We start from the raw sequence: 16,897 nt of genomic DNA, 5'->3' as shown, positions 1-16,897 counted from the left end.
GAGCGATGGATGACAGACGGCGAACACACCTTTACTAAGACTGGGAGGTAGCGCCGGGCGAGTTACGCCACCATATGTGAATGGATTGTGGATGCCTGGGCTAAGATATCTGCTTTAACTGTTGTCCGAGCTTTCGCGAAAGCCGGCATCATTGCTGAACAGCCACCTGGCAACGAGACTGACTCCGACAACTGAACCCAGCATGTTTGAAGGCGAAATTGCCCAGCTGTTCAATTCTGACACAGAAGATGAGGACTTTGATGGATTTGTGGGAGAAGATTGATTAAAAAATAATGTGTGTATTGTTAAATAGAATAAAGTTCAACTAAACTCACTGTTTTGCTTCCGTTACGTTTTAGCATGCGCCTTATGTATGGGTTAAGTACAGAAATAGACCCCGTAATTGAGACTGCGCCTTATAATCTGGTGCGCCTTATGGTGCGCAAAATACGGTATTATATATATATACAGAATATATTAATACAGTCTTTTTACACAATGATCACACCCTCACAATGAGAAATTATGGAGTCTACTCAGTCTCATCATTCTGAAACAGATAGACCTACTTTATCTCACGTCATAAAATAAAATGTGACAATAGCATTTGCATAATGCATAGCAAGAATAAAACATGAAATGCTAACATTTTTTTACTGTACCAAGCACTAGTAGACACAAAGAGAACAGTAATTAATTTCTTAAAACATAAAGAAATGCCATAAGTGGAGATACAACTATTACACCGATTGTTAGGATCAGCCTCAGGAATCTGTACAAATTACCTAATTTAATAATTATGGATTAACGGTTATGCTACCTGTGAGTGAGCAGCATGTCCCTGGAGAACTCTTCTCTCTCTAACAGCAGGTCCTGAATCGCTCCTTGTGCCTCTCTGGTCTGTCTCTGCAGAGCTGCTCTGGCATTTGTCAGCTCCTCTGCCATGACTCTGAAGAGACAGCATTGATTTGAGCATAATAATATAAAAGTCATCTCTCACTTATCAATAGAGAAGAATGTTCTTCTGTATTTTATTTATATTCTTCCAGCTACACTGAAAATCATTGTCAGATGCTTGAACACAAACAGCTTCTTTTAAAACTGAAGCTGAGATGACAACAGCTGCTTATACTCTGAAATAAGATGTCCCATTCCTTTCCATCTTTTTCTTGTTCTTCAAACCATTTTTATTTGTCACAGAGTTACTTTTTCCATTTCATACCGGCTGGCCAGGAACTTGCTCCTCCAAACGTCACACTGGATACTCATTCGCTCCAGCTGCTCTACCGTGTGTGCCAGATTCTGCCCTAGAGCCTCATTCTCCAGAATCAGCTGGTTCTTTTCCCGTGCCAGACGCTCAAAGTGGTACTGAAGGTCGTCGCCCATCGATGCCACCAGCAGTTTCTTTAGCTCACGGTTCACCTGACACACAGAATGAATAAAGTTCCTTTTCACAGTTGAAGACACTCATGAGGAAATTAACTGTTTCTTTTATATTCAATCATGATCACTTCAAAGAAACAAAAATACAGTGGCTTCATTGTTGATAAGAAGGAGGATAGTTACACTGTATTAACTACACTTTACTGTTCTACTTATCCATACTTTCTACATGTTTTGAGACTTGAAACAGCAATAAACCTGACTGTGTAGAATGTAGTATATCTGCTTCATTTGCACTGTACCTCTATCTGCACCCGGAGCTGATTGGAAAGCCCTTCCTTGTCCTGCAGCAGCCTGCGTTCAGAGTTCTGCAGCTTCTCCAGCTGTCCTCTCCAGTCCTCCACCAGAGGTCGTGGGGGAGAGCCCTGCTCCTCAGCCTGTTGCCCCGCCTCCCCTTTCCCTTCAGCAGGTCCTGTCCGTGAGCTTCTGCTGATAGCAGCACGCGGGATGACAATTCTCACAGCCTCCACCTCTGTGCAGGTCTCTCGACTCAACTTGCCCAGGTGAAGCACCCCAAGAGGCTGGGGGGTAGCAGGGGGAGCGGGACGGGTCGATTTTGGGCTGTGTTTGGAGCTAGCCTCTTTCAGGAGAGGAACTGCAGATGGACCTGGTTGCAGTGCATCTGTGTTTACTTCCAGGGTTGCTAGTGGTTTTTCAGTTTCCATGCCATCACCAGCACCTCGGATAGGGACATAGGCAGAACCTGGAAGAAATAAACACAGCCAAGTTTAGACTGTGCACTTAAACACATCTTGAGCGATTCAATCAGTAGCGGACCGCTCTAAATGCTAATGCTATAACACGCTGAAGCTGTACCGGATTCCAGTTGAACATGTTTAAGGGGATTCGTGCCTCATGTATAATGTAGTGTTAATCCAGATGCATCTCTGACCATAGCAAATGAGTGTCTAGTCAACTTTGTATTACACAACAAAAAGTTGTTGCAGCATGTTGGGCTGGGTATTGAACCTCTATACTTTACTGGTACCCACCAAAATGTACTGCACCAATTACCAAAAACAGACCAGATTTTTAATGCTGCTTATCCTTTTTTGATTGGATAGTTAGTGATTTTAAGTTTCCAGTTTCACACTGTATTTTATCATCCAGACAACACTTAGACAAAAGGGGTTTGTAGAAAAAGCATGATTATAATCTGGAAAGTAAGGTGCCAGTGTGAACAAAATCATGCTTTTGGTGTTGGGACCAGAGCCCAGGTACTAGATGGGCACAAGTATCGCACAATTTCAATTAATACTTGACCACAGTTGTATGGATGAGTGTAGATGCTACTGTTTTTATGTTTGGCAGCAGCCAAAAAAAAAAGAGACAAGAAAATCAAATGATCCCTTAAAGATTGCTTATGTTCAAGGTATAATTTTGTTAGTGTAAAGAAACACAATCTGAATGAGTCAAAGCCTGGAACAAATTATTGTTTTTATTATTGATGAATCTGCAGATTATTTTCCTGATTCTTCCCAATTTCCTAGGTCCCAAGGTACAATATAAAAAGCTTTTTTGACCAAATACTGTCCAAATCCCCAAAGATCTTTAGTTTACTGTCCTAAACCAAAGAAAAGCCACAAAGTTTTACATTTAAGAAGGTGGATCAAACATGTATTTATCATTTTTGCTTGACAGATGACAAACAATTATCAAAACAACTGCTCAATAACGTTTTGTTAATCAACTAATCATCACAGCTCTTGATCAGTCTAAATAGACTATTCTCAGTCTACAAACACAAGCTGGATAAAAAGAAATCAGTTCCCTGCTTATTAATCTTTACATGTGTCAAACTGCATGTAATCAAGAAAGTTAATGAACATGCATGGATTATTGAACTACTGATATAAACCAGTGTTCTCACCTGTTTTATCACAACTGCTCACCACTTTGTTGTAACAGATAGAAAATATATCTGAAATGAAATTAAACTATTGGAGATGTACTGAAAACAATACATACCTCTCACAGCAGCAGTCATGATTGAGGTGGTATTAGCTGAAATGAGGTCTGTAGTTTAGATGAAACCCCTGTGACTCTTCGTCCTATGACAATCAACAACGGGGAAGGTAGTTTGTTGTTAACATTTCTAGTATCGAGTGTGTGAGATAGTGAACCTAGGCCGCGACTCAGTCATATAGCTCAGTTTATAGCAAGGTACTGATAACGTTACACGACAACCGTGGCTAGCTAGTAGCTAACTAGCTAACGTTAGCTGAAACAAATGAGTAGTTAATGAGAAGTTTAATAGCACAAGTTAAAATTACGTTAACGCTAACAGCATAGTTCTTAGCAACACAAGGAAATGCTAACAATTTTTGAGACTCAGGCAAATTGTTACATTACATACTGGCTGGATAACAATGGCTCCAACACCCTCGACTAATGTAAACGGCAATCCGTTTTCTTTTCTTTGGTCACCGGCGGATAGAGTCAAGAAGAGTGGTAAGCGATTTTGCCCTATGTTAGGCCATTCAGGCCAAACTTCCTATTTAAAAACCTCTCCTATTTTGCAAAGGAAAATGTGTTCACTTTTCACAGCCCTAATGTTAAGTCATGATTCAAATTTGTAATCATAAAATCAATAACAACATATCAATTCCGTTGACGCAATACAAAAGTATAAAGACAACCTGACAGTTCTGAACGAGGAAGATAATACCCACAGTCTGTCCGGCCATGCCACAAAAACTGAACCCCGATCGGTTGCTGTCTTACTCTATTGACATTCTCACACAGTAGGTAAATGTTGAAACTGATTAGAGATCAGAAAATGGATGCTGCCCAAAGCTGGTGGTGTAACTGCCACATAACGCGGAACCTTCATGCGTAGTCAAAATTTGCTCTCCGGACAATTATATCGTTACAACAAATGTTGAGAAGTGTTGCTATTTTACATTTTTTGCTTGTGACCCAAGTGGTTAGTTAACTTACTGTTTTGTGGTTCCGTTTTTGATTTTCAAGATTTTTCGTGTGAGTTTTGCGTGTACATTTTACCATGGGAGTGCACGGACTGTGGAGGCTGCTGGAGAGCACAGGGAAACCCATTAACCCCGAGACACTAGAGGGAAAGATTCTTGCTGTTGGTATCCTAACTTGGTGGCGAAATCTGTGTTTTTATTGTTTACAAGTATTGTAAAAATCATAACTTTTCATCAAAACAGATTTATAAAACAAGAAACATTGCAATCGGGTATTAAGAGGTAACATTATGTCCTAACATACTTGATCGGCGTAGATTTGGTTTTCATTTGGGGTGATTTGGTGTCACTGGGTCATTAAATGTAAACTGTTGAAAAAAACGCCACAATTAAAATGTACATGTAAAATAAATTACATTTCATATTCACAGTCAGAATAGGTTTTCTACATTAGACTTATTTAGTATTTATTTCATCATAAGAAACATGAGAAACTTAGCATGAACATTATTTGTATTATTTAATCAGTAATTCATTGTTGGTCTCCGAGTAATAAAACACCACTGGATCTGGAGTGAATGTCTGTCAGATACTCATATTCATAATATCTTTATCATGGTGCTTGGTCTCTCTGGTAGATGTCTTGATTTAACTGTCTTCGGATAAACCACAGCATTAACTTTAACCAGACACCAACAGACATTAGTATATGGCTGAACCAAGCGGTGAAAGGGGTGAGGGACCGTGAAGGTAACAGTGTCCAGAACGCCCATCTCCTCACTCTCTTCCACCGCATCTGTAAGCTGCTTTTCTTCCGCATCAGGCCAGTCTTTGTGTTTGATGGGGATGCACCACTGCTGAAGAAGCAGACTCTGGTAGGTAGGCCCAGTGGTTGCTGGATTACCACATAACCATTGTGTGTAAATGTTTTCCAAGCAAGACTAACAGGTGTATGATATTCTTGCCAAATGGTTGTGATTCCCACTTTTTCTTTTACTTAATGTGGCTTTGGCTGTGGCTCTGCAGGCTTTGAGGAGGCAGAGGAAGGAGGAGTTCAGCCGGGAGTCCAGACAGACCAATGAGAAACTCCTAAAGACATTTCTGAAGAGACAAGCTATCAAAGCTGCACTTGGAGACAGCAGGTAAGGCACAGGAGAAGTGTACAGGTGGAGGGATAACAAAGTGCAACACATGCTCCTATCTCTGGAACCACAATGTCTCAGCAGTAATTAGTCTTTTATTTTTAAGTTGTAATATATTTGTATTCTTCATATTCCCCTTATTATATATCAACAATGTAAAGAGTCCTGTTGTTACCTGTTGCTCTGTGAGAATGCAATAAAGTTTGAACCTTGAGTGTTTTGCCTCAGTTTTCCTCTCCACTTTCATTTAACACAACACCATAAACTGTCTTTTCTCTTAATAGAGTCATCGTAATCTCAGCAATTGTGTCTGAAGTATACTTTGTTTCTTCCCCACCATAGTAAGGATCCTCTACCCAGCCTCTCTAGTGTGAGGAGAGATGAGGTGGATGACATGTATGTTCTTCCGGCCCTACCAGTGGCAGAGGAGAATGACAAAAGCAGGTTCGAGGCCTAGGAATTGTGGATAAAATGGTGCATAAGATGGTCAAAATATCTGTAGTTCAAATTAGAGCTTTACAACCACCCTTTGATCAACACGATGGAGGCTGGAAAACTCTGTGAGAATAAACAGTTTTGTATTCATAAGGCTAAACATTTTAAAACGACACCCATAGGTGTTATCATCATTTTAATGTATTTTGTTCTTCTTGCAGTTCAGAGGAGGAGGAAGAGAAAGAGTGGGAGGACATGGTTGACAGTTTTTACACATACCAGGTAAAAGACAATCAAATTTTATAGCACCACCACCAAATAATATAGTTTCAACTAGTTTGTGTATAAGCTACATTAAAGATATAATGTATCAATATAATATCAAAGGTAAGAAAATAGATATCTGGTATTTAATAATATTTTAATAGCACTTGGCTGCTGTTGTTTTAGTCTGGACTGTATTACAACAAATGTATACATTTTTCTTCTAAACTTATTAAACTGTTTGGGCATCAAAAAAACTATATGATGTCTTCTGAAACGTTTTAAACTCTTGTCCAAAAATGATCATAATATTATTGTGTTCCTACATTGGTTAGCTTTATCGCTCAGCCTTTTTTTGTGTGAATGCCCTGTTTGATCATTGAAATCTGAAGCCAGATTTCTCACCGTGTCTCAGGGGGAATCGTATGAAGACCCAAACACAGTTGACATCAATTCAGAGGAGTTTGCCAGCCTGCCTCCTGAAATGAAACATGAGATACTCAAAGAAATGAAAGAGTTTTCTAAAAGACGCCGGACAATGTACCACAAACCACCAGAGGTATAGTTCACTCTCATTTGCTCTCACACACTCACCCATCTCCTCCTCTCAATACGAACTCCTCTTTACTTCCTCTTAGCAATCGGGAGACTTTTCCCAGTACCAGCTGGCCGGCCTACTGCAGAGGAACCGACTGAACCAGCGTCTGGAAGGTGTGGAGAAGGAGATGAACCAGCGGAGTGCTGGCAGCGCCCCACACCTCTGCCAACCCGACGGGGACCAGCAGAATCACAGCGTAGAGTCACAACGACTGGTTTCAGAAGACCATTCCCACTATATCCTTATTAAAGGTGAGGTACATACAATGATATGTTTAATCAAAGGACCAAAATGGTTTTTAATCATTTTGCAGGAAATTTGTCAGTTTTTGTGTTTTAGTCAGTGTAAGGTGCAGTTAGGGATTTTCCCTTATTCAGCTGTGTAGAGGTGCCATCTGTGCTACACAGTGGAGCATAGACATATGGGTCCTTTAACCATTCCTAGTCCTTCCCTGAGTGGAATGTTTGGCCTTAGTGCACCTGTGACCTCTGACAGTGTACAAGAGCATTTGTTAATGTTTCTATGTCCATGGTCACTATTAGGCTGGGCAAGTCAGAACTCATGGGACTTTGTCGGGTAGATTAGTTTGTGTTGATCTCAGGATCAAAAAGGAGGCAAACCTCTGGCCAGAATAAATGCAGTATATTTAAGAAGACAACAGTGACCGTCTGAGCATTTTTTCTTTTTGGAACCTGAGGTTTTCTTCATCGGTTCTTTAATGAGGTCTCATTGTAGAAAAAATTACTTTTGATTTTGTTGCCATATTTAAAACACCGATCCACTTTTCATACACAGGCTCCGCAAAGAATGAGACCGCCCCTGAGAGCCAACATGCAGCTGCACCCTGGTCAGGCTGCAAAAGAGGAGCAGCAGACAGACCCAAGCCCCTGTGGCGTCCTGTTTGTGAGGAAGAGGAGGACAAGAAGGGTACCTCCTCCAAAAACTCCATATCCTCTGTATCAAAACAGTCCGAGGGAGACACATCACCACCCTCACCTCGTACACTCAAGGCAATCCAGTCTGCGTTGAACAACAGCTCAGATGAGGAGATGCATGACCAGGATAAGAAGGATGGAAGTGTGTCCCCACAAACCCTGCTGGCAATCCAACAAGTCCTGGCTGAGGAAGAAGACACTGCAGCTGAACACAGGACTCTAATCAGTAGCTCAGCCACCAAACTGCCTGCACATATTCATCATTCTGCGCCACAAGTGGTCATCAGCAGCTCAGAGGAAGAGACAGAATCTGATATGAACTCTTTACCTAATGAAAAATTAGACATTAGGGAGAATCCAATAGACCAAACATTACATGTGAAAGATTATCTATTTGTTAGTAGTTCTGAAGATGAGATGGAGGAAGTGGTTGGTCAGAGAAATAAAGCATTTCGCTTTGCAGCACTGCAACAACCTCATGAGAGAGAGACGGATTCAAAGGGGGGGACAGAAAAAGGTAAGCTGAGAGAGGATATAAGGACAGGAAGTAGAGGACAGGCAGAGAAACAAGAAGAGCTGGAGAAAAAAGAATCAGAGCACAGGCTGAGCACAAAGAACAGAGAGCTGATCCAAACACAGGGTGCCACTGCTTCCAGTCAAAACACACAGCTGTGTGGGAAACCTCTCAGTCCGGAGAGAAAGACCAAAACTCATCATTTACTACCAGAGCAGAGGAGTAATGAGCCCATCAGAGCCCTAGAGCAAAGAAAAGGAGATGGTGTGAAGTCAGAAGACAGTGGGGAAAGCGAGTCAGAAGGTATAGCAATCAGCCAATTTAAGATTATACTCATCCATAGTTTTCTTAAAGCTGCAGCTTAAAACCAGTACTTGTATGTTTTTTTTTTCTCTTTCTCAGAGAGCTTCATTGAGGTCTCAGAAGATGAATTTAAACAGGAGGGTGCCAGTGATGCACTTGTAATAATTAAAGAGAAAGGATCTCCCACTGAAGTCCAGGACGATGTGACCAAGAAGAAGGAAAAACCAGAGGAAAGTTGGACTGAGGCACCAGCTGCTGCTGCTCGGAAATTAGAGGAAGAAGAGGACAAAACAGGGCTGACTGAAGAGAAAGAGCTGACGGAGGGAACACAATCCAGTTCAGTTCCAGCATTCAATGAATGGGAAGACCTGGAAGTGGTTAGTATTTAAAGTACTATTACTCAATTAAGCAGTTAGCTAAGTGATAGAAAATTAACTAACTGTTCATTCATTACATTTTCCTAGCAAAGTTGATATACTGTAGCTTTAGCTCCTCAAATGTGAGAATTCTCTACTTTTCCTTGTCTTATGTAATAATAAACTGACATTATAGGGGGGCCTAGATTGTTAATTGGACAACACAGAATACACTTTCTGTAATGCTTACCAAGATGGATACCCTATATTGTAGGTGAAAAATAAACATGTCAGTGCTTTCTAGTGGACAAACCTCCAAATTACCGTAAACATACAATCTCACAGAGCTGCAGCTTGCAGATGTTTCTGAATGACAGTTTAATGTATGCGATGCTGTGGCTGTTTGCATGTTGTGCTGCAGGATGAGCTGGAGGCTATGGAGAGCTCTCTGCAGCTGGAGCAGAACAACCTCAGGGAGCAGAAACAGCAGCAAGAGAGAATGGCAAACACAGTCACTGGACAGATGTGCCTGGAGAGCCAGGTGTGAATCAAACATATAATTTAAAAACACATGCGTACAGATATCCTTAAGAAAATAGTTGACTTATGAGGATCTGTCACAAAGACGTATACATGTAATAATAAAATCAACATGTACATACATAAACACCACACCCTGTCACTGTGATATGATATGACAACCCAGAGCAGGTGGAAGACCGACTGGAGGATCATTTTCTTTGCGGTGCCTCCGCCAAACATTCCCAGAGCCATGACATGCTTCAGTATTACTTCACAATATCTTTGCTGAGAGTCTGTGTGCGTATGTCTGTGTTAGCATGTGTCTGCCAACTCACTCACACAGCTGTCAGCATTTTCTCCTTCATAAAATCACCATTAATATAAAACCTCCATGGGGTTTATTAATCCCAAGCAGTTATTCAGGGTGTTTTGATAATGAGCTGCTAATAGTGAAGGAATTTCTCAGTTGTGACTACAGAAACATGAGTGTAATCCATAATGGCTGTTACCACGGATATAATGGGGTTTAATGACTGTTTCCTGTCTCCAGGAGCTGCTGCAGCTCTTCGGTGTGCCGTTCCTAGTGGCTCCGATGGAGGCTGAGGCCCAGTGTGCAGCACTCGACCGTGCTGACCAGACTCACGGGACCATCACAGACGACTCGGACGTGTGGCTGTTTGGAGGGCGACATGTATACAAAAATTTCTTCAGCCAGAACAAATATGTTGAACACTACGACTACAGTGACCTGCAGAACCAACTGGGTGAGCAGCTGATGTTATCTGTGTGCGCTTGTTTTTTCAGGTATTCAAATACAATCAGTTTTTCGTGTCTTATTCATTATGCAGTCACCTAATAGGTTTGAAGATCCATGAAATGAAAAATGTCTAAGGTTTGCTGCTGTAGTGCTACATACTTATTCACTTTTTCCTCATGTTCATATCGTTGCAACTTAAGGTGATGTTTTCTTTCTGAGAAGAAGGTGTTGAAATAGTGGTGTGATAACACGCAACAGCAAGACTTTGATAAGCTCATACTGCCCTTACCAAAGATAGGTGTTTGTTTGGCTGGTGACTGATGGGCTATTACCACTCTCCTCCTCTCTTTCACCCCTTTATTTACTTTTCACCTTCTGTCCTGTCTCCTCTGTCTCTCTCTCTCTGCCTCAGGTCTTGACAGAGCTAAACTGATAAATCTCGCTTACCTGCTCGGAAGTGACTACACAGAGGGCGTGCCAGGGGTTGGATGTGTGACTGGCATGGAGATACTGAATGAATTCCCAGGACCAGGGCTGGAGCCCCTTAAACAATTCAGGTGTGTTTGTTTGGGTTCCTTTGTCCAGGTGATTCAAAAGTTAGTGTTAGTAAAGCTATATATTTTTTATGGAATGGGTGGGCAACCAGTTGGTAGCTTTCATCTTTCAGCTTACAGTTGCTTCCATCTTTCTTTATTTGACTCATTTTCAAAACTTTGAAGTCTTTCACACTGAACCCCTGCAGTCTCTCTCTCTGTTTTGACAAACACAGGGAAAATGTGTTAAAGCTAGTTTCCATTTCCAGGGTTTTATATCTGCCTATGTTTAATTGAAATGAATAAATGTCAACTCAGTATATAACTTAGGCATGTGTCAGTGTCTAAATGTAACTGTTTTGGCTAAAATCATTATTAATACAATGGTATGATAATTATCTTATTGTTTAAAAACATACAGTGCACATCTTAAAATGTGGTTTTAATACTACAATAACTAGTTTTACCAAAAGATTGCACTTTTTAGTGATGATAGGTTTCAGTTTCTTACTATTAAGTTATTGTTGTATGTCTGGTTATTGCTTTTTCCCTCTAGTAAATGGTGGTCAGAGGCTCAGGAGAAAAAGCACCTGGTGGCTGATCCTCGGGACACAAAGGTTAAGAAGAAACTGAGGGACCTCCGACTGCAGCCTGGGTTCCCCAACCCTGCGGTGGTTCAGGCTTACTTGGAACCAGCTGTGGACCAGTCAGACAGCTCATTCAGCTGGGGACACCCTCAACTTGACATGATTAAAGAATATCCTCTCTCTTTGTATTACAGGACATGTGTTTGTGTGTTCATGAGTGTATGACGTTTCCTTAACTGATCCTTTACTTTCTGTCTGAGTCATTTCGGCTGGAGCAGCCAGAAGACAGAGGAGACTCTTCGGCCTGTCATTAAACAGCTCAGCACCCAGCAGGTAACTCCCAACCCAGGATACCTGTACCCAAAGGATACTTTTGCACTTGCCAGGGGTATTTGAAAAAGCTCATCCAATTAACTCAAATAATTAAACAAAAAAAAAAAAAGAAAATATACTGTGTATACATCCTTGCACTCTGCAAAGGTTTTAGGCACTAAAAGTAAAGTGAGAATGCCTCAATAGTTCCACTGATGGTTTTTATTTGTCATTGAACTTCAATCAACGTGCAGTAAACAAAAAAATCAAAATCAGTTGATATTTCGGTGTCTAAGCATCATGGGGAACTGATCAGTGTCTTCTGTCGCTTTATGTAATCCCAGACTGACTCGCTGATATTGAGATCGGGGTTCTGCTACACCAACTTTTATAAGATTCCATGTTCTTCTTGCTGCTAAAGATAGTCATAAAAAACTATCTGTATGTTTGGGGACATTGTCATGCTGCAGAATGAATCTGGGAGCTGGTCAGACAGTTCCCAGATGGTACTGTTTAATGAATAAGAATATAAACATCTGAAGTGCCTAAAACATTTCACATAGTACTGTATACCCATGTATTTGTGTTAAGGAGGAAAATAAAGAGCCAAGTAGCCAGAGGTGTCTGTATATTGTTGTCCTGCCCATTGACATACATGAGAGGGGCAGAATATTAGGAACACCTCTGAATATAATGTAGTCCACTACAATACCACCTTTAACTATGACCTCAATAATGAACATATAATTGAATTTATACATTTATGACAATCTCACCAAAAACTCAAACATCTTGAGCTTCATAAACACAAATGTTAAAGCAGAAGTGTTGCATTGAAGTGCATACATATGTACAGGTGGTCATAATGTTATGCCTGATCAGTTAGTAATGGATTGGGTGATTTACATTTTTGTTGCTAAATGTAATGGTTTAACAGTATATGTGTTTAAATGGCTGCAACACAGTCACATTTTCAGTCTGTCTAGTTAGTACATTTAGCATTTCTGTCTCTTAAATATCTCCAGTTTTACTGAAAACATTCAAACCAATTTGTAGTCTTACATCTCTTAATGCTATACATTAACTCTCCCCGTTTTGTCTCAGACTCAGCTTCGGATCGACTCGTTCTTCCGCATGGAGCAACAGGAAAAGAAGATGCTTCGCAGCCAGCGACTCCGCCGAGCAGTCACCTGCCTCAAGAGGAAGGAGAGAGAGGGAGGAGAGGAGAAAGAGGAGGACAGTGAGGTGGAAATGCATTCCCCATCCAAATCTAAGAAAGGAAAAACAGCAAGCAAGAAGCCAAAGAAAGGAGGAGCAGAGAAAGAAGAGGAGAGGTCTATGGTGGGAGGAGGATTTCTGGCTTCAGAGGTAATTGTTGAATGTCCTGTTACACTATCTCTCAAGGATGCGAGCAGCACCAGCCAAGAGTTCCACTCAGTAAAGGCTGATACTCAGTCTACCAAGACTGTACCTCTGAGGGTCACTAAGAGCAACAGCAGCAGCTCTGGTGAGGACAGTGATGGTGGCGGTGAGGTTGCCATGGTTACAGCCCGATCTGTGTTTGAAAGCAGCCGACGAGGCCACAGAGTGAAAAGCACAAGAGGGAGAAGAAGCACATCAGGACAGGGAAGGGGCAAGAAGTTGTGAGGGGAAATTAACTGAACTTTGAACCTAACATAAATTGTCTTAGCAACTATAATGTTAATATTGGGATACTGTATTTGATATTTATATGGGAATTGTGAATGTGTAATTGCATCATGAACTAATTAACAGTGGTGAATTTAGCTTTTTTTTCTGTTATTAAATATGTACTTTGTAAACTGTTGTTGTTACTGAAGATATCTTACTTGTTTAGAGGTAAATCTGTCAGTAAATCACAATATTATGCATTAAATATTTGAAGTACATTTTTTGAAATTTTCCACAGTAGATGTCAGTTTGGCTCAGACTTGTTTAGGTGATGTGAGGCAGAGATAGGTGTAACCCTTTCACATTTCTTTCAGGCCTTATTTCAGCCACCTTCTACTTCTGCATACACTGATACACACACATTCACTTTTGCTCATATGAAAAAAATCTAATATTTCTGCATTAAATTCTGTTTGAACTTGTTAGTTAAATTGGATATTTTTTTCTTTCTATCGGTCTGATTAGAAAACGTATTGCTCCTCCTCTTCCCTCTTCACCTCCAGCTCAGCAGCCTGGCACAACAGCTGTCGCTGTCAGTCAGTTTTACTGCATCGGAGAGAGCTGGAAATGTTGGACAAGTAGTTGGAAAGCACTGTTGTATTTGTGTGTAACTTAAAACTATAGAAGGAGATGTGCTAACAGGCTGCTGAAGATCTGGATAAAGACTGACCTAAATCCAAAAAGACATCATCTGGCCCACAAACAAAGAGCGGAATTGGCGGCATTTTGTTTTGGGTGTACATGCCCTCCTTCTTCACCCCATCACGCATAGAGACTCCACAGTCCAAAGCCATGGAGAACTCAAAGACCAAACAAGAAGGTGAGAATTTGCAGTAATGAACAACATGAAACAATGTTTCTTTGTTGTTTCATAGGCATTGGATGGTGCTAGCAGTGTGGCAGCATTTTAAGTTTTCTGAAACAAGGTTACTCCGGTTTATGCATGCATTGTTAAAGTTCAATCCCATAAACCAACAGAGTATAAATCTAATGTCAGGGCTTGCAAGACACATGGTTGTGTTGCAATATTTAATCCTGCAAAGGATTGCATGTTGATGACAACTTTCAGAGCAATATTTATACACACAAAAGCTGTGAATTGAGTGTTTTCCGACCTCACTCAACCTTTCTGTTGTCACTCCCTGGGTTCCCCTGACCTTTTCACCAAACCAGTGTTACATAACTTAAGTTGTATGTCAGATGTGTGAATAGACATTAGCTCACTCACATACCTGTCCAACACGCTGGTATGGCACAAACAATGCAACAGGATCAGTGAAGCCTTATGATCCCACATGTGATTCATTTATAGAGAATCAAACGTTACTGTAATGTGATATGAAAGGAAAAAAAGGTCTACTCATCTGCTTGGTTTTAGGTTGGAGTTAATTCATTAAATTAAAAAAAATATATATATTTATCTGTCTTGTGTGTGTTCTTGGTTTTACATTTTCCACAGCAGCCTATCACACAAACTACATTTAGAAAAGCCTTGTATAAACTTAAATTGATTTAATTGTACTGTACCTCTCTCCTGTGGATCTAAAAGGTGCTGCTGTGGACGCAGAGCTAACAACAGCAATAATGGCTCGACGTTTCCATGCCTCTGTCATTGGCCCAGAAACATGGGAGGGATACATCTTTTCTGACCTGGAGATCCGTATCAGAGAGTCCACAGACCTTTATGGCGCTGTACTCTGGCCATCGGTACTCACAGTCATATGCATGAGTACTTTACAGTATATTCACAAAGAGTTGAGCCCTGCCAGTCAATTATAACCTTGTATCCTCCAACAGGCTATGGTGTTGTGTCATTTCCTAGAGACCAACAAAGACAAATACAACCTGACAGACAAAAACGTGATTGAACTTGGTGCAGGAACTGGGCTAGTCACTATTGTATCCAGCCTTTTAGGTATGGAAACAAACCAATCCAGTTATCAGCTTTGGCAGTTTGAGCTTGTTGCAAGCTATTGTTGTTTGTTTGTATTCACTTTAACAGTCGGCTGCACTGTTTCTCTCCAGGTGCTAAGGTGACCGCCACCGATCTACCAGATGTGTTGGGGAACCTCCAGTACAACGTTACACGCAACACCAAGGGACGATGCAAATACATCCCCCTGGTAGGTTTTTTAAACTTGTTTATGACATGAAATATGTCCAGATATATTAAAAAATCCAGCCAAAGTACTGTTCAAACAGCAACCATCAGCAATATGTTCTTCTTGGTGACCAAATGTAGAATCTCTTATGCGGTTTCATGATAATTCCAACAATCAAAGGTTGAGGGGCCAAAACACTAAGAGTATTCAGTAGTAGAATTTTCCTTTTAAAAACCATTTGAAATTTAGGGGAACAACATACTGGTTTACTACTATATAAATAAACCTAAAATCAACTCTTTCCAGGTCACTGAACTCACCTGGGGTCAGGAGGTGGAGCAACGCTTCCCACATGCCACACATTGTTTTGACTACATCCTGGCAGCTGATGTGGTATACGCCCACCCTTACCTGGATGAGCTAATGGACACCTTTGACCATCTGTGCCAGAAAAACACACAGATCCTTTGGGCAATGCGTTTCCGCCTGGACCCAGAGAACAGCTTTGTGAATCGTTTCCAGCAACATTTTCACCTAGAGGAGCTGTATGACCTACCTAGTCTAAGTATCAAACTGTATCATGCCTGGAGGAAGGACGAGAAGAGCAAGGGCCAAGGACAGGCTGCTGCCTGAGCTGTTAGACAGACAGACCACTCTTAAATGGGTGGGTGTTTGTGTGAGTGTGCCTGCGACTGCTGAAGTGGGTCAAATTTGTAAATGGTCTTTCTGAATGTATTACTTAAGAGGTTATGTCAAGTGTGTAAATCCATAAAGTATTCTTGTGTCTCATGTACAAATGTCTTACTGTCTCTTCTAAATTGCAGCTTTTATTAGTCTGACATATCTTTATTTCAAAATATCAGCTGTCCCGTGATTCAAGAACCACCCCTGGAGGATCACATTGTGTTATTTTATTTTTTTTTTAACTGGTGGTCATCCATCTGCAGCATGCTCTCATACTTGATCAAAACAACAAAACTGACAGCCAAGTCAGTGCTGTTTTTGTCAGATGATGTGGGCAAACCTGGCTCTGGATTTTTCCAAAGGGTTTACAAATACCTTCTGGATTTTATTTAGGAGGCCTGTTGCTATGTGCCTTCATAATACAATCAGATGCCAGTTTCATCAATGACTTATGGTTCTCTTAAGCTGAATCCTCCTGGGACTATGAATGACTGAACTGTTAACCTGTTGATGTCAATATCAGCCAGAAGAAAGCACAGATAAGCATCCAAGTACTTAAGGATGGTGACCATTTAGCCAGGTCTGACAAAGTAGAGCTGAGCCTGACCAGCAAAGAGTGAGATGTCCTAAAATGGACACTGCAGAGAGGATACATTCTTTTGGATTTAAGTAACCATACAGCCCGTCTTCTCGTGCTACCATTAGGCCAGAATTTCCTCAGTTTTGCCATTTTCTATTTACCCAAAGATTTTGTTATTGTTAGGATCACTCGACACAAATGTGAGCGAGCG

General features: G+C 40.9%; 3 protein-coding genes across 7 annotated transcripts in view; 2 read left to right on the top strand and 1 right to left on the bottom strand.

Annotated features, from left to right (window-relative positions):
• blzf1 (basic leucine zipper nuclear factor 1) overlaps positions 1-4,204 on the bottom strand; it is a 6,567-nt gene extending 2,363 nt beyond the window's left edge. Inside the window, exons 1-5 of one of the 3 annotated variants that reach the window (XM_020605927.1) lie at positions 4,116-4,204; positions 3,412-3,494; positions 1,686-2,146; positions 1,223-1,422; positions 821-949 (exon numbers count right to left, since the gene is read on the bottom strand). In XM_020605927.1, the coding sequence (XP_020461583.1) occupies positions 821-949; positions 1,223-1,422; positions 1,686-2,146; positions 3,412-3,430 (809 nt within the window). In that variant the 5' untranslated portion in view covers positions 3,431-3,494; positions 4,116-4,204. Of the gene's footprint in view, positions 1-820; positions 950-1,222; positions 1,423-1,685; positions 2,147-3,411; positions 3,495-3,799; positions 3,892-4,082 lie in introns of those variants that run through there. The other 2 variants (XM_020605919.1, XM_020605914.1) reach the window with 2 other exon arrangements.
• ercc5 (excision repair cross-complementation group 5) lies at positions 3,501-13,371 on the top strand. Of its 3 annotated transcripts, none has more exons than XM_020605898.1 (16): positions 3,501-3,518; positions 4,414-4,535; positions 5,070-5,245; positions 5,397-5,512; positions 5,855-5,956; positions 6,169-6,229; positions 6,627-6,770; positions 6,850-7,060; positions 7,605-8,561; positions 8,661-8,938; positions 9,339-9,458; positions 9,990-10,203; positions 10,609-10,753; positions 11,286-11,486; positions 11,565-11,649; positions 12,733-13,371. In XM_020605898.1, the coding sequence occupies exons 2-16, from the start codon at positions 4,448-4,450 to the stop codon at positions 13,273-13,275; spliced, it is 3,441 nt and encodes a 1,146-aa protein (XP_020461554.1). In that variant the 5' UTR covers positions 3,501-3,518; positions 4,414-4,447; the 3' UTR covers positions 13,276-13,371. The 3 variants fall into 3 exon arrangements, with proteins under 3 accessions (XP_020461554.1, XP_020461548.1, XP_020461538.1); XM_020605892.1 differs by lacking the exon at positions 3,501-3,518 and adding an exon at positions 3,814-3,894; XM_020605882.1 differs by lacking the exon at positions 3,501-3,518 and having other exon boundaries at positions 4,272-4,535.
• A 453-nt stretch (positions 13,372-13,824) lies between these two features.
• Positions 13,825-16,130, top strand: LOC109963425 (protein-lysine methyltransferase METTL21E-like). Its single transcript, XM_020605939.1, has 5 exons — positions 13,825-14,140; positions 14,870-15,027; positions 15,118-15,235; positions 15,346-15,443; positions 15,729-16,130. Exons 1-5 carry the CDS (start codon positions 14,062-14,064, stop codon positions 16,053-16,055), a joined length of 780 nt encoding a protein of 259 aa, XP_020461595.1. The 5' UTR covers positions 13,825-14,061; the 3' UTR covers positions 16,056-16,130.
• Positions 16,131-16,897: the final 767 nt, after the last annotated feature.

This window comes from Monopterus albus, unplaced genomic scaffold, assembly GCF_001952655.1.
Source record: "Monopterus albus unplaced genomic scaffold, M_albus_1.0 scaffold4.1, whole genome shotgun sequence".
Lineage (NCBI taxonomy): Eukaryota > Metazoa > Chordata > Actinopteri > Synbranchiformes > Synbranchidae > Monopterus > Monopterus albus.
This window is presented reverse-complemented; position numbering and strand designations above follow the sequence as displayed.

Coding starts and splice junctions, on each gene's coding strand:
- ercc5 (XM_020605898.1), top strand. CDS start 4,448: ATGGGAGTGCACGGACTGTGGAGGCTGCTGGAGAGCACAGGGAAACCC. Junction 4,536..5,069: donor GGGAAAGATTCTTGCTGTTG/GTATCCTAACTT, acceptor AGACACCAACAG/ACATTAGTATATGGCTGAAC. Junction 5,246..5,396: donor TGCTGAAGAAGCAGACTCTG/GTAGGTAGGCCC, acceptor GTGGCTCTGCAG/GCTTTGAGGAGGCAGAGGAA.
- LOC109963425 (XM_020605939.1), top strand. CDS start 14,062: ATGCCCTCCTTCTTCACCCCATCACGCATAGAGACTCCACAGTCCAAA. Junction 15,028..15,117: donor GCGCTGTACTCTGGCCATCG/GTACTCACAGTC, acceptor ATCCTCCAACAG/GCTATGGTGTTGTGTCATTT. Junction 15,444..15,728: donor GATGCAAATACATCCCCCTG/GTAGGTTTTTTA, acceptor AACTCTTTCCAG/GTCACTGAACTCACCTGGGG.